The 13,322-nt window shown below is 42.1% G+C and overlaps 1 protein-coding gene across 1 annotated transcript; it reads left to right on the forward strand.

Moving 5' to 3' along the window:
• The first annotated feature begins 1,404 nt into the window (after positions 1 to 1,404).
• On the forward strand, positions 1,405 to 12,929 carry RPL34 (ribosomal protein L34). The gene is made up of 5 exons (XM_030190799.1): positions 1,405 to 1,482; positions 2,360 to 2,433; positions 2,711 to 2,810; positions 8,007 to 8,110; positions 12,789 to 12,929. The coding sequence occupies exons 2-5, from the start codon at positions 2,369 to 2,371 to the stop codon at positions 12,871 to 12,873; spliced, it is 354 nt and encodes a 117-aa protein (XP_030046659.1). The 5' UTR covers positions 1,405 to 1,482; positions 2,360 to 2,368; the 3' UTR covers positions 12,874 to 12,929.
• Positions 12,930 to 13,322: the final 393 nt, after the last annotated feature.

A 13,322-nucleotide genomic window follows, 5' to 3' on the forward strand; every position in this document is an offset into this window, starting at 1 on the left:
AATCTAATCCTTTAAACTGCCTGCGAAACTGTCCAGTATGCCTTGCTCATAATGGCATCCAGATGTGGTATATTTATTATGAACAATCCATCACTCAAAAAGGGACAAAGAAAGTTTCATTTCTCACTGACCTTTCTAACCTCTAGTCTAGCAAAAGCTAGACTTCTGAGCAATTAAACCCAGATGGCATTCTTCCACTTTACAGGACTGAACCAAAGTTAAAATTAATATGATTTCTCTGCCCAAGCTGCCTCAAGATCTCCTCCAAAAGGGGACAAAGAAGCTGTGCAGAAAAAGGACAACTAGACATAGAACACCAGCCCCTGCAAAATCAGTACCCCAACTCCACCTTCCCTCAAACTGAAGAACCAGTGGAAGAGGTGAGAACAGAACACCCCAGCAACAGGTGAAACCGAAGTTCAAAACCCCCAAAGCTGCTGAATCAGAGACCACTAGAAGTTTGAATGGCTGTGTAGTCTGACTGTTTCAGTGCTTCTTTTGAGTCCGAGTGGCCCCGGAGGAAAAGAGAAGAGCTGATGTGGTGGTCCCTCTGATAAAAGCAGAAACAAGGAAGAGGTTGGGAACTACTGGCCAGTTGATCTAATCTCTGTGGTGAATAAATTATTGGAAATGCTTCTAAAACAGAGGATAGTGGGGTTTCAGAAATCCAGTAGACTGCAGTACCTGATTATATTCTTTGACTAGGTGACCAAACAGTTGCATTGAAGGAAAGTGCTAGATTTGTATACATAACCCCACCCCCACCACCACCGATATGTAAAACCATTTAGCCTTCGAGGAACTGCACCTGCTGATTAAATGACACTTAACCAGCTATCTGGCAATAGTTAGCAGAGGATATCCGGCTAACTTCTGCTGAATAATTCCAGTTAGCGGCTACACATAACCAGCTGTATTCTACGTATGAAACGTTATTCCATTATTATACTTCCTCTGTGTAACATCTCTATGTTGCACAAGCTGGCATGTTTGAAAATATAAGTGAGATTAAATAAAAATGCTACCAACAATAAAGAACGACAACGAGGATGCAGAAGCTCATGAGTTTGCTTGCTTTGTTTTGAATGTACTAACTAGATGACGAATGCGCGCGGGGAATGGGAAACAACGATTAACCAAATTGGCTTCAACGTTTTGACGTCATCCCGGCTCCTGCTTTCTTCAACCTCCTGCTTGAGAACCACGGGGGGGGGGGGGGGGGGGGGGGGTTAAGCGGATAGTTTCACCTGAGTGAGGCTTGAAACACACTGAGGGAGACTATTGGTGCACCGGAATGACGTTTGAATGAATGAAGAGACTATTGGAGTACCAGAATGAGGCTTGAATATACTGAGAGACTATTGGTGCACCAGAATGAGGCTCGAAGTACTCCGAAAGAGGCTAATAGCGTGTGTAATTTGAACTTTGACCCTCTTTCGCTCTATCTTTCTCTTCCGGTTGCGTTACGGCGTCTGTAGCCAGGTACGGTAATTGGTCTTAGTTTCGTAGAGACAGAATCTCCGTCCATCCTCGGTTATTAGGCGTCCGTGGAGGCTGGCGTAGTGGGAGACTGTAAAATGAGCAGCGAGGCTGAATGTTATTGGAGAAATGGGGTGTTGCGAGAAGGCTCATGTCTTTGGAGTGAGTGAGGATACTGCAGGCTTCTGGTGGCTGTGTGCGGGTCAGCGCGCGCCTGCGTATGGGCGGTTGGAGGTGCCGGGCCTCAGCGCGCGCTATGAGGCAGAAACAACGTGTACAGGCTAGGTTCTATCGCTCTGATCGTGTCTCCAGGACGGTGGAAGGTTTCAATTTAATTCACGTTCTGCATCACTGTTTAGTGAGAGAGTAGAACGCTTGCTTGTCGCTCCCCTTCTTTTGCTTCTGGCAGCCCGCCACTTTGCCCTTGCCAGTGGTTCTGATCTCGACGTGCTAAAAAAGTGGAAGCATCCTGGCCCTTAAGAGCTTCCTGTTAGGTTGACCAGAAAATGGGAGACGCACTCTGTGTATTGTAGCAGTCTTTTTACAAAACGAAGTATGGCGGTGTCTGTTTTCATTTTAAAGGTTTATGTGGGACGTGAACAAGTTCTGTGGCTGGCTGGCTTGGGAGTAGCCATGATTAAGCACCTAGTGTCTTGAAGTTATTGTTTTTCTACTTAAGTCTTTTTGAACAAAATACTCAATAGTGGCAGTCTGAAATATTCCTAGGAGTTTATTTCCTCCCTACCTGGAATTGTCTTTGCTATATATTCAAAGCCAATTCCTGTGCAGTTTTACAAGACAGAGTAGTGTATAGCATGTTGTATATTTGTGTTAATATCTTTTATGTAAAAAGATTTTTCTTTTATTTTTTTGTTTTAAGAAATAAATCATGGTGCAACGCCTGACCTATCGCCGTAGGTTGTCCTACAATACAACATCCAACAAGACCAGACTGTAAGTTCAATTTCTCTTGTGTGACATATTTAAACATTGGTCAAAGTAGTAAAAACCTGATGGTACCTTAGAGACCAACCAGTTCATTGAGGTGTGAGCTTTTGAGAACATTTCTGATTCATGAGAAATGGAATCTTTTTCCCAAAAGGCATGTTATAGACCAATTTAGTGAAACATGTTTATCAGCTTCTGTTTTTGGTGCTCAAGTCTGAGGTCTACATACTGGAGGCTTTTAGCCTTAGTTTCTCATAATAGTTTGTATCAATCTTTCATATAGGTCTCGAACACCAGGTAACAGAATTGTCTACCTTTATACCAAAAAGGTTGGGAAGGCACCCAAGTCAGCATGTGGCATATGCCCAGGAAGACTGCGGGGTGTAAGTATGGTTCTTAAATGTTCATGCTGTGTTGTCTGTTATGTCATAAAATAGAATTGCTTCTTATTTATTTGCAGTATTTCTAAGCAGCATCCTAACTTTCATAAATAAACATTGCCCCCAGTAACGTACTATGTTAAGTTTGAAAATTCAATATCTTTAAACACAAAACTAGACAAAAAATAGAGGTGATATCTGTAATGTCACACAGCAGGATTCAGATTAAGCTACCTGTTTGTCAAGAGATTTCAAATTTCACATAATGCAAGCCAAAAAAGGATTTTTTCCACATATGACATGACGTGTATGTTATACAGCTAATCAGTGACTATTCACTTGATGTCTTATCGTATTCTGGATTCTGTTATCACAATATCAAATTAATCCAGTGATCTACAGTACTCCAAGAGCATGGTGTAAAGACCTCAGAAGTGTCACGCTGTAGTAGTATACTTTTGCCACTGTGGATTACACATCAACCTCGTCACTGGTCTGCACCACCTCTCTACCACTTTTCTACTAATTTTAACTTTAAACTTGTCTGAAATATAAAATTTTTTTTACTCATCTTTAACATTGGTGTTTTTTTCTCCAGTGTCGGCATAGGGGAATTAACATCCAACATGGCATGTTTTGCTGATCGCTTTTTCAAGGATATCCCCTTATATTAGCCCACGCTCGTCCTGCTGACTGCAACTAATTCCCCTAAGCTGACACTGGAGAAAAAACGCCTATGTTAAAGATGAGTAAATATTTATTACATTTCAGACAAGTTTGAAGTTAGCAGAAAAGCGTTAGGGAGGTGGTGCAGACCAGTAACGAGGTTTGTGTGTAATCTGCAGTGGCAAAAGTGTACCACAGCGTGACTCTTCTGAGGTCTTTACACTGCGTTCTTGGAGTATTGTAGATCACTGGATTAATTTGATATCATGATGTATGTTATATATACGTATCATTTTGAAATGCAACATGTCAGCTTCATAACTAAGGCGCAAGAGAGGAAGATATTTTGCAAATCCAGATATCTGCCAAAATGTTTTCAGAACAATGGAAACGTTTTGCTTTGACAAGTCTCTGTCTCTTAGTTTGGGGGATGACTTTTGTTCTTTTTGTCTTTTTTAAAACTTTTTGTGGAGGAGTAGCCTAATGGCCTTCAAGGCCCTGAAAGGAAATGGCCCTGAGTATCTGAAGAATAGGATGATCCTCCATACACCACCAAGGACACTAAGGTCCTCCCAAGGACTTTCACTAACTACACCCTCTCCAAAAGACATTACGCGATGTGATACCCGCAAGCGAGCCTTCTCCGGAGTAGCCCCCACACTGTAGAATGCACTGCCTGAAAGGCTCCGCTTAACACAAGATTACCTCTACTTCAGGAAGCAGGTGAAAGCTTGTCTCTTCAACCAAGCCTTTAACGGAAGAAGTAACTAACTTGTTAGTCTCACTCACACACAGTGATTGACTCGGGCTGCACATACTGCAGCGGGACATGTTTATCCACTCCTACCTTAGATAAGATAATATTTAACCATCTCTCTGACCTCACATGCAACTTTCTTCAAATCAATCACCTTACTTTCTAATTCTTCCTACTTTCTTACTCAGCTATATGTTACAACTTTGCCTTACCCTTCACTACTAATTATAATGTTCTAGTACATATTGTGTTGTCATTGCAAGTAGTATACCATGCCATACTTTGTATTGTTCGAATATTTTTACTGCTCTAATTGCCTACTGCTCATGTTTGATCTATTCTTACTGTACACCGCCTTGAGTGAATTCCTTCAAAAAGGTGGTAAATATATCCTAATAAATAAATAAATAATGGTGATCCAATGGGCTAAGAGTAGGGGTGCCAGGTTCAATTCCCTCTGCAGCTCCTTGTGATCTTGGGCAAGACACTTAATATTCCATTGCTTCAGGTACCAACTCTGAGAGTGAGTTCTCCAGGAACAGGAAAGTACGTCCTGTACTTGAATGTGCATCACTTTGATACCTTTGGGTTTACAGGCAGTTTATAAGAAATTAAGAATTTTTCAGTTCGCACTTTCCTCCTCCTTTATCTCTCCTTGGCATGTCAGCAGCAGTCCCCAATTCTCTGTGGGCTGTATCACTCAGGCACTTCTTCTGTCAAGTGCTACAGCCTGAATGTTAGTGCCTGAGTCACCTGCTGTCTGGGATTTTTCCATTCCTGAATTAAGAAATTAGTATTGCTGACCGCATGAAACTGTAAGTTAGTAATATAGGAGATGACAGCAGAAAAAGATACATCTAATCCACCCAGTTATTCTTGCCTACACTATTAAGGATATATCCCAGCTGTATTATAATTAGCAGCTGCAGAAACATAGTTAATCACAGGAGACATAGGGGCTCATTTTCAAAGCACTTAGACTTGCAAAGTTCCATAGCTTAGTATGTAACTTTAAGTCTAAGTTCTTTGAAAATATGCTTTATGGTGTCTGAACAAAAGCTTCATACATGTTAGTGAACAGATACTGTCCAGAAGGGGCATGAGAGGCTTGGGTGTTTGGGCAGCAGCCTTATTAGGTTTAGTATCTATTTAGGGTGTTACAAAGTAGTACTTTTTATGACCTATGTTATGAGGTCTTGTAAAGTTGTCTGCTTAGATGGTAGATCCTTCCTGGTTGATTGGCTGGGTTGGATAAGCAGCAGTGTACTACTGAAGTGCAATTGGAAACTAGTTATATCCTTGGGTATGGACAGAAGTAACTGGACAGACAGGATAGGCCATTTGGTCTTTTTCTGCCGTCATCTAGGTTTTATGTGTTCTGATATAAATTTATTTTATTTTTATTTATTTACCGCCTTTTTGAAGGAATTCACTCAAGGCGTTGTACAGTGAGAATAGATCAAACATGAGCAATAGGCAATTACAGCAATAAAAATATTCAAGTAAAAATACAAAGTATGGCATGGTATACTACTTGCAATGACTACACAATACGTAATAGAACATTATAATTGGTAGTGAAGGGTAAGGTAAAGTTGTAACATATAGCTGAGTAAGAAAGTAGGAAGAATTAGAAAGTAAGGCGACTGATTTGAAGGACGTTGCACATGAGGTCAGAGAGATGGTTAAATATCATCTCAGCTAGGGTAGGAGTAGATAAACATGTCCTGCTGCAGTATGTGCAGCCCAAGTCAATCCTTGTGTTTGTGAGTGAGACTAACAAGTTAGGTACTTCTTCCATTAAAGGCTTGGTTGAAGAGCCAAGCTTTCACCTGCTTCCTGAAGTACAGATAGTCTTGTGTTAAACTGAGCCTTTCAGGTAATGCATTCCAGTGTGTGGGGGCTACTCCGGAGAAGGCTCGCTTGTGGGTATCACATCGTGTAATGTCTTTTGGAGAGAGTGTAGTTAGTGAAAGTCCTTGGGGAGGACCTTAGTGTCCTTGGCGGTGTGTGGAGGATCATCCTATTCTTTAGATACTCGGGGCCATTTCCTTTCAGGACCTTGAAGATCAGACATAGAGTTTTAAATTTAGCCCTGTATTGTACTGGTAGCCAGTGAAGTTTTTGCAAAAATGGTGTGATGTGGTCATGTCGCTTGCAACCTTCTGTGAGTGAGTCTTGCTGGTGCAGGCCCTTTGTAGTCAGACCATTGTATAGTGCTTTACAGTAATCCAGTCTTGATGTTACCATGGCACGTACAACTGGGATAAGATTTACCTTCTCGATGTAAGGAGAGAGGCAGCTTAGCTGTCGCAAATAGTAGAAGCAGCTCTAGAAGGTTGCTTGGATTTGGGGAATCAGAGTAAGTGTTGAATCTAACTGTATTCCAAGGTTCCTGACTTGCAATTTGAGGGGGAGTTCATACTTCCCAAAAGGGATTTTGATGTCAGGTATGTATCCACTTGTGTTAGGGACCCAGAGAAGCTCGAATTTACTTGGGTTCAGGCAGAGTTTGTTGTGTTTAGCCCATTCTTGAATTGATGTTAGACAAGTGATCAGTTTATTCACGGCTGTAGGTAAGTCAGGCTCAATGGGTATGAGTAGCTGCACATCATCCACATAGATGTAGAACTGAGTGTCCATTGACCGAATCAGCTCAGCTAGTGGCTTGAGGTAGATATTGAACAGAATAGGTGACAGTATCGATCTTTGGGGTACCCCACAGGTCAGTGTCCATGGTGATGATGAGTTGTTGCCAATCATTATTGATTGTTGCCTGTCTGATAGGATCTGAACCAGGCAAGTACTGTTCCATTGATTACCTATTTCTGTCAGTCGTGCTAGCAAGATACCATGATCCACAGTGTCAAAAGCTGTTGAGAAATCTAGCAGTACTAACATTGAGGCAAATCCCTTGTCTCGGTTTCTGTGAAGATCATCTAGCAGGGATACGAGGACCATTTCTATGTGGAAGAGTAGCCTAGTGGTTAGTGCAGTGGACTTTGATCTTGGGGAACTGAGTTCAATTCCCACTGCAGCTCCTTGTGACTCTGGGTAAGTCACTTAACCCTCCATTGCCCCGGTACAAAATAAATACCTGAATACATGTAAACTGCTTTGAATGTAGTTGCAAAAAAAAAAAAAAAAACCTCAGAAAGGCGGTATATCAAGTCCCATTTCCCTTTCCCATAACTGGGTCTGAATCCAGATTGACATGGATCTAGCCAGTTACTCTTTTCTAGCCAATCATTAAGTTGAACACAGACTGTTCTATGAGTTTCCCTAGAAACAGGATGTTGGATACTGGCCTGTAACTTTCAAGTTTGTCCTGGTCAAGGTTGTTTTTCTTCAGCAGAGGGCGAACCACTGCCCTTTTTAATGCTGTTGGTAGTTGCCCATTAGAAAGAGAGGTGTTCACAATTTTTGTGGCACCTTCTATAAGGCCCATACTTGACTGCTGCACTTTGATGGGCAGGGATCGAGGGAGCAGGTAGTTCGAAGGTCTCTTAGGATTTTGTCAAGGCTCTCTTCTGTCATTAGGTTAAAAGTGTTCCATCTGTCTCTGTTAGGAGGGGGCGAGGTTGTGCACCCCTGGTTGACTGGTTGGGCACTGGGTGGGATTGCCTGTAAATCCTGGTGGAGACTTAATTTTGTTGGCAAAGTATGCAGTTTAGACTGGGCAATATTTAATTACCTCTTCAGAATGATTACATTAGCATAGTACTGTTTTCAGACAGTGTTAATGAAATATTCAAATTTTCATTTCTCTTTTATAGGTTCGAGCTGTTAGACCTAAAGTTCTGATGAGATTGTCTAAAACAAAAAAACATGTCAGCAGAGCTTATGGTGGTTCCATGTGTGCTAAATGTGTCCGTGACAGGTAAAATTTAATAATCTTTATTCATGAGTTTGAGTATATTTAGGGAAACTTTGAAATACTTATGGATTGGAACATGTAGTACCTTACCTGAGTGGAGAAGAGTTTCTTGTAGGTTGTGATGCCCTCTGATATCTGCATGCATATTATTCAGAGGTGGTGTTGCATATAAGCTTTGTAGCTACACAGGTTTTTCAGATTCCAGGTAATCTGAAATCCCAGCTTGACTTTGCTTTGCTTGATGTAATTTCCCCCCCCCCCCTTTTTTTTTTTTTAACTCCACTGTTTAACTAGACAGGAAGAAGTTCAGAATTCCTTATGTGGCTGACATCATGGACAAAGCTGGTTGTCTTTGATAACTTTTTCCTTCTGTATATATCCAAAATGCTTCTAAAATATGCTTCTTTTTCTGGGATGTCCTTAAGATCTGTTCCTTTTTGAATGTACAGTACTACTAAAGTCCCTGCTTGTGCTCTCATTGTCTTTGATTTTGATTACTGCAACCTTCCACATACCCAAACTCTTTATTATATTTAAAACTTAAACACTTATATTCTTCCAATGCCATTATAACCACACAGCTCCTAATTTCAAGTTAAGGAGTCTGTTCATCTGTTTTATATAGTTTCAAGTACTTTTTACTGTACTGATCATTTGTCATTCTTTTTCATTGTAACTCCTCACTGGGCTTTCCACCTTGTTACGCGATATACCTGGTATAGACTCATTGAGTTAGTGTGCCATGCCACATTAGTGGCCGTATGCAAGTTCTGCCTAAAATCCTGTTGTTTTGAGGTTGCTTTAAATCTTAACCTCTGGCATTTCTTGGTCATAGCCTTGTTTCTCCGCGGACAGGCAGGCTGCATTATTCTCACATGTGGGTGACATCCAACAGATCCCTGGTGTGGACGCTGAATCGCTAGCACTAAAAGTTCTAGCAGCATCCCATCAAGCATGCTCTGGTGCCTTCTTGCCTGGGTCTCTTTTTTTCTTCCCCACTTTCAGAGCTCAGAGGATGCGTTCGCATAGTCTTCTCAAACTTTGATTTTAAAAACATTGTGGATAATCTTTTTTTTTTTTCTCCTGTTCTCCTTTCTTCATATTTTTCCCCCGTTTTCTGCTTTTGTTGGTTTTCTATTTTGCAAGAGTCTGCATGCTTAGCTGCAGCCCTGACCTCAGTTTGAACGCGCCCCTTTTTTAATTGTTCAAGAGTAATTGGGAAACAAGACAGAAGGTGGGCAAACTTCTACTGTCTACACCCTGATCGTGACTAAATAGATAGGGATGGGCTGGAGTGTAAATTTTAAGGGGCTTCGACTTTAACTTCAGAATTTAGTACAAGAACAGTACTGGTCATACTTCTACGGTCTGTGCCCTGAGAAAGGCAAGGACAAATCAAACTCGGGTATACATATAAAGTAATGTGTACCATGTAAAATGAGTTTATCTTGTTGGGCAGACTGGATGGACCATACAGGTCTTTATCTGTCGTCATTTATTATGTTACTATTTATTTATTTTACATTTGTATCCCACATTTTCCCACCTATTTGTAGGCTCAATGTCGCTTAAATAGTGCTGAAATTCTTTTTCGATGTCAGAAAAGGCTCCCAATGGCTTCAAGGAGTGCTTCAAATGTTGCTACGTTATTTCACTCGTGGAGCCGCACAACTGGTGCATTGGGTGCCTTGGGCCAGATCATGGCCCCTCTGTTTGATATTTGTCTTCATATGCAGGCCAGGACACAGAGTGCGATTGGCTCAACAGGAGAAGCTTTTTAGCTCTTCAAAGGCCAGACCATCATCTTGGGCACTGGTGGCATCGACCTTCATGGCTGCTCCAATGCCGGTAGCCACTGGGAGTGCACCAGCTTCGAGTGGGTCACCACTTGTCTTGACACCGGGTGCTGTTAGGTCCTGGGACCGGTCAACATCGGACCCAACACCGGGAAGACACTGATTTGGCATCATTCTCGTCAGCACCGGGGAATTGAGCCTCTATGCATCAGGGGAAGCCCAGGAAGCATAAGCATCGGTCCTCCTTGACACACGGTGTCAGGAGCACCAGGGCATTGGACTCTCAATACCCAAGAAGTGCTGGCATCGAGAGGATCACTCCCCCTCCTTGGAAGAGGTGCCGGTGTTCCTGTCATTGAGCAGCCAGATCCCCATCATCAGTTCAGCACCAATGACTTCACATACTGCCTCCACACCTACTCCCATACTTTTCCCAACCCTGCCCTCAATAAGCGGTTCCTCAGCATGCTGCGAAGGAGCTGGCACAATTGTTGCAGGGAGCTTCTGCTTTGACATCGAAGTGCTTGCTCCCTCAGTGGAACAGCCCCAGGCTCTCTCTGAGGCTTCACCAATGCCGATGCCCAGAACATTGACACCGGCACCTCGCAGGATGTCGGAGTCGAGGCCTGAGCAGGCAGTACCCCCTCTGACATTGGGAGAGGAAGTTTCAAGCTTATTAACAACTTACTGTCCTGCCTATCAGTAATGCCAGCTACGCAGCTTACAGGCTAAGTAAAGATATTAAAGAAGGAAGTAGAAATAAGGACAGTAGAAAGGGAAGGAGGGAGAACTACAGTAATCATGATAGGAAAGCAAGAGGGTGAGGAAAATATACCATGAAGGGGGACATACCCAGAGCCACGTGACACCAGCGAAATGCCATCAGAAAAAGATACATTTTTTTAGGTCAACCTTAAACCGGTCTAAGGGTGACTGAGACCTGAGATACTGTGGAAGCTGATTCCAGAGTTCAGGGCCTTGTACTGAAAAAATACAGCACCTAATTCTAGCATGAATGATATATCCAATTGTAGAACTTGAGTGGTCAGACCAATGGTCCATGTAGCCCAGTATCCTGTTTTCCAAACAATGGCCAAAAGCTAGGTCACAAGTACCTGGCAGAAACCCAGTTAGCAGCAACATTCTATGCTACCAGTCCCGGGGCAAACAGTTGCTTCCCTATGTCTGTTTCAATAGCAGACTATGGACTTTTCTTCCAGGAATTTGTACAAACCTTTTTAAACCCAGATACGCTAACAGCTGTTACCACATCCTCTGGCAACGAGTTCCAAAGCTTGAGTGAAAAAATATTTCCTCTTATGTGTTTTAAAAGTATTTCCATTTAACTTCCTTGAGTGTCCCCTAGTCTTCGTACTTTTAGAACGAGTAAAAAATCGATTTACTTTTACTTATTCTACACCACTCAGGATTTTGTAGACCTCAATCATATCTCACCCTTATCCGTCTGTTTTCCAAGCTGAAAACCCTAACTTCTTTAGCCTTTCCTCATATGAGAGGCATTCCATCTCCTTTATCATTTTTGTCGCTCTTCTTTGAACTTTTCTAATTCCGCTATATCTTTTATGAGATACGGTGACCAGAACTGTATTCAATACTCGAGGTGCAGTCGCACCATGGAGCGATACAAAGGCATTATATTTGGTCTTATTCACCATCCTTGGACTGAATACTGGGAGTAGATGGAGAGGGGTTGCTGAATAAGTGGTCCATCCTGGCAATCTAGGATAGGATGGACAGCAGCAATCCCTAGTTGCATGGCATCTCCAAGTCAAAATAGTGGTGGTGTGGTAGTCTCACAGTACTACTGTTAGGGTCCTGACCCCATGCCATAGTGCCACAAGACTGCCACTCCAAGTTACATCTGTCATTTTGAACCTGGAGCCTGCACGGGCACGAGTGACTAGGGTTTGCTCCTGCCCTTCGTACCCTAGATTCTTTAGACCCAGTGCAGCTTACAGGGGTGGATGCTGTTGAAGAAGCTTTTAGAGGGAAGTAGCCTAATTTGAAGCCACAGTGGTGAGTGTTTAATGGTGTTAATTTTAATGTTTGTTTATTCCACATTTGATATACCGCCTTTCTGTAAAAACAGTCAAAGCGGTTTACATATACTATTTTTGCAGGTGCTTTTCTGTCCCAAATGTTACATTTGTGATTAATATGCAAATGTTGATGGCAATTAACACCATTACAATAAATATATTATAGATTTACTGCCTTTGAAGAAATTCACCCAAGGTGGTATACTGGGTATAGGCAATTTATCATCTTTGTATTTCTACATCTTTACTAACCTGTAAACTCCACAGAGCAGAAACTTTATCTGTTCCATGTGCTGTACATCTAATGTGGAAACTACAAAAGGCCTAAAAAGGACTTAAGAAAAAAAGTTTATTTGTAAAGCGCCAATAGTGTGGAAGCAAAGACCCGACACGGTTCATGTTTCAGCGGGGATGCCGCCTGTCTCGGGTCAATATTGTCTTAACGTGTTTTTCATTCGGTTTCCCATGCTTGCACGCTGAAGCTCTTTTTACGAGTTGGATTGCCGAGCTTTATCATCTGATGGAAGTACTTGCCAATTTAGGATTGGCATTTTTTCTAGACAACCGGTCACTAGTGCTACCTGACCCCTGAGCAGGGTGACATTCCTTCTGCAGTCCTTTTTGACCTGTTATGGTTTGTGATAGCCTAGTTTGTGGCATGAATTATGCTAAGTGGATAGGGAGACAAAATTGTAAAACCTGGGGTGAGCTACACATTGCATGTATTGGTTTTTTTGTACTGCACTTGATGCTGTGGGGAAACCTTTAAAGAAGTTTTGCTTGATCTTACAAGGCATTTTTAAGATCTTATTCTCTTTCTTTCAGGATCAAGCGTGCTTTCCTCATTGAGGAGCAGAAGATTGTTGTAAAGGTGTTGAAAGCACAAGCACAGAGTCAGAAAGCAAAGTAAAGGAATTTATTTGTATTGCCCATGATATAATAAAGGAGAAATGCTTTCCTATGTCATTCATCTATATCTTTGTTATTTAGATGTGCTATTCTGTTCATCTTCAGTGTTCTCATAATTTATTTGCCAGCTGGGGTGGCATGAAGGAGTAGCTGGGTGGGGGCAGGGAAGTGTTTGGGTGGTCAGTAAAATCATCTGGATAGTGCATCCATTTAAAAGGTCTTGTAGAGAACACTGATCTTCTGTAAATGCAACTATGTTTCCATATCATCAAGCTGATCAATCCATAGACTGGTGGGTTGTGTCCATCTACCAGCAGGTGGAGATAGAGAGCAAACTTTTGCCTCCCTATATGTGGTCATGTGCTGCCGGAAACTCCTCAGTATGTTCTCTATCTCAGCAGGTGGTGGTCACACACAGCAGCAGCTCTGGCTAGGCCTCCAAGCCTAATC

The sequence above is a fragment of the Microcaecilia unicolor genome, chromosome 2 (genome assembly GCF_901765095.1).
Source record: "Microcaecilia unicolor chromosome 2, aMicUni1.1, whole genome shotgun sequence".
NCBI classification, from domain to species: domain Eukaryota; kingdom Metazoa; phylum Chordata; class Amphibia; order Gymnophiona; family Siphonopidae; genus Microcaecilia; species Microcaecilia unicolor.

What these genes read in the sequence shown, in the direction of transcription:
- RPL34 (XM_030190799.1), top strand. Translation starts at nt 2,369, where the DNA reads ATGGTGCAACGCCTGACCTATCGCCGTAGGTTGTCCTACAATACAACA. An exon ending in ACATCCAACAAGACCAGACT is followed by an intron (nt 2,434 to 2,710) that starts GTAAGTTCAATT and finishes TCTTTCATATAG; the next exon opens with GTCTCGAACACCAGGTAACA. An exon ending in GCTAAATGTGTCCGTGACAG is followed by an intron (nt 8,111 to 12,788) that starts GTAAAATTTAAT and finishes TCTTTCTTTCAG; the next exon opens with GATCAAGCGTGCTTTCCTCA.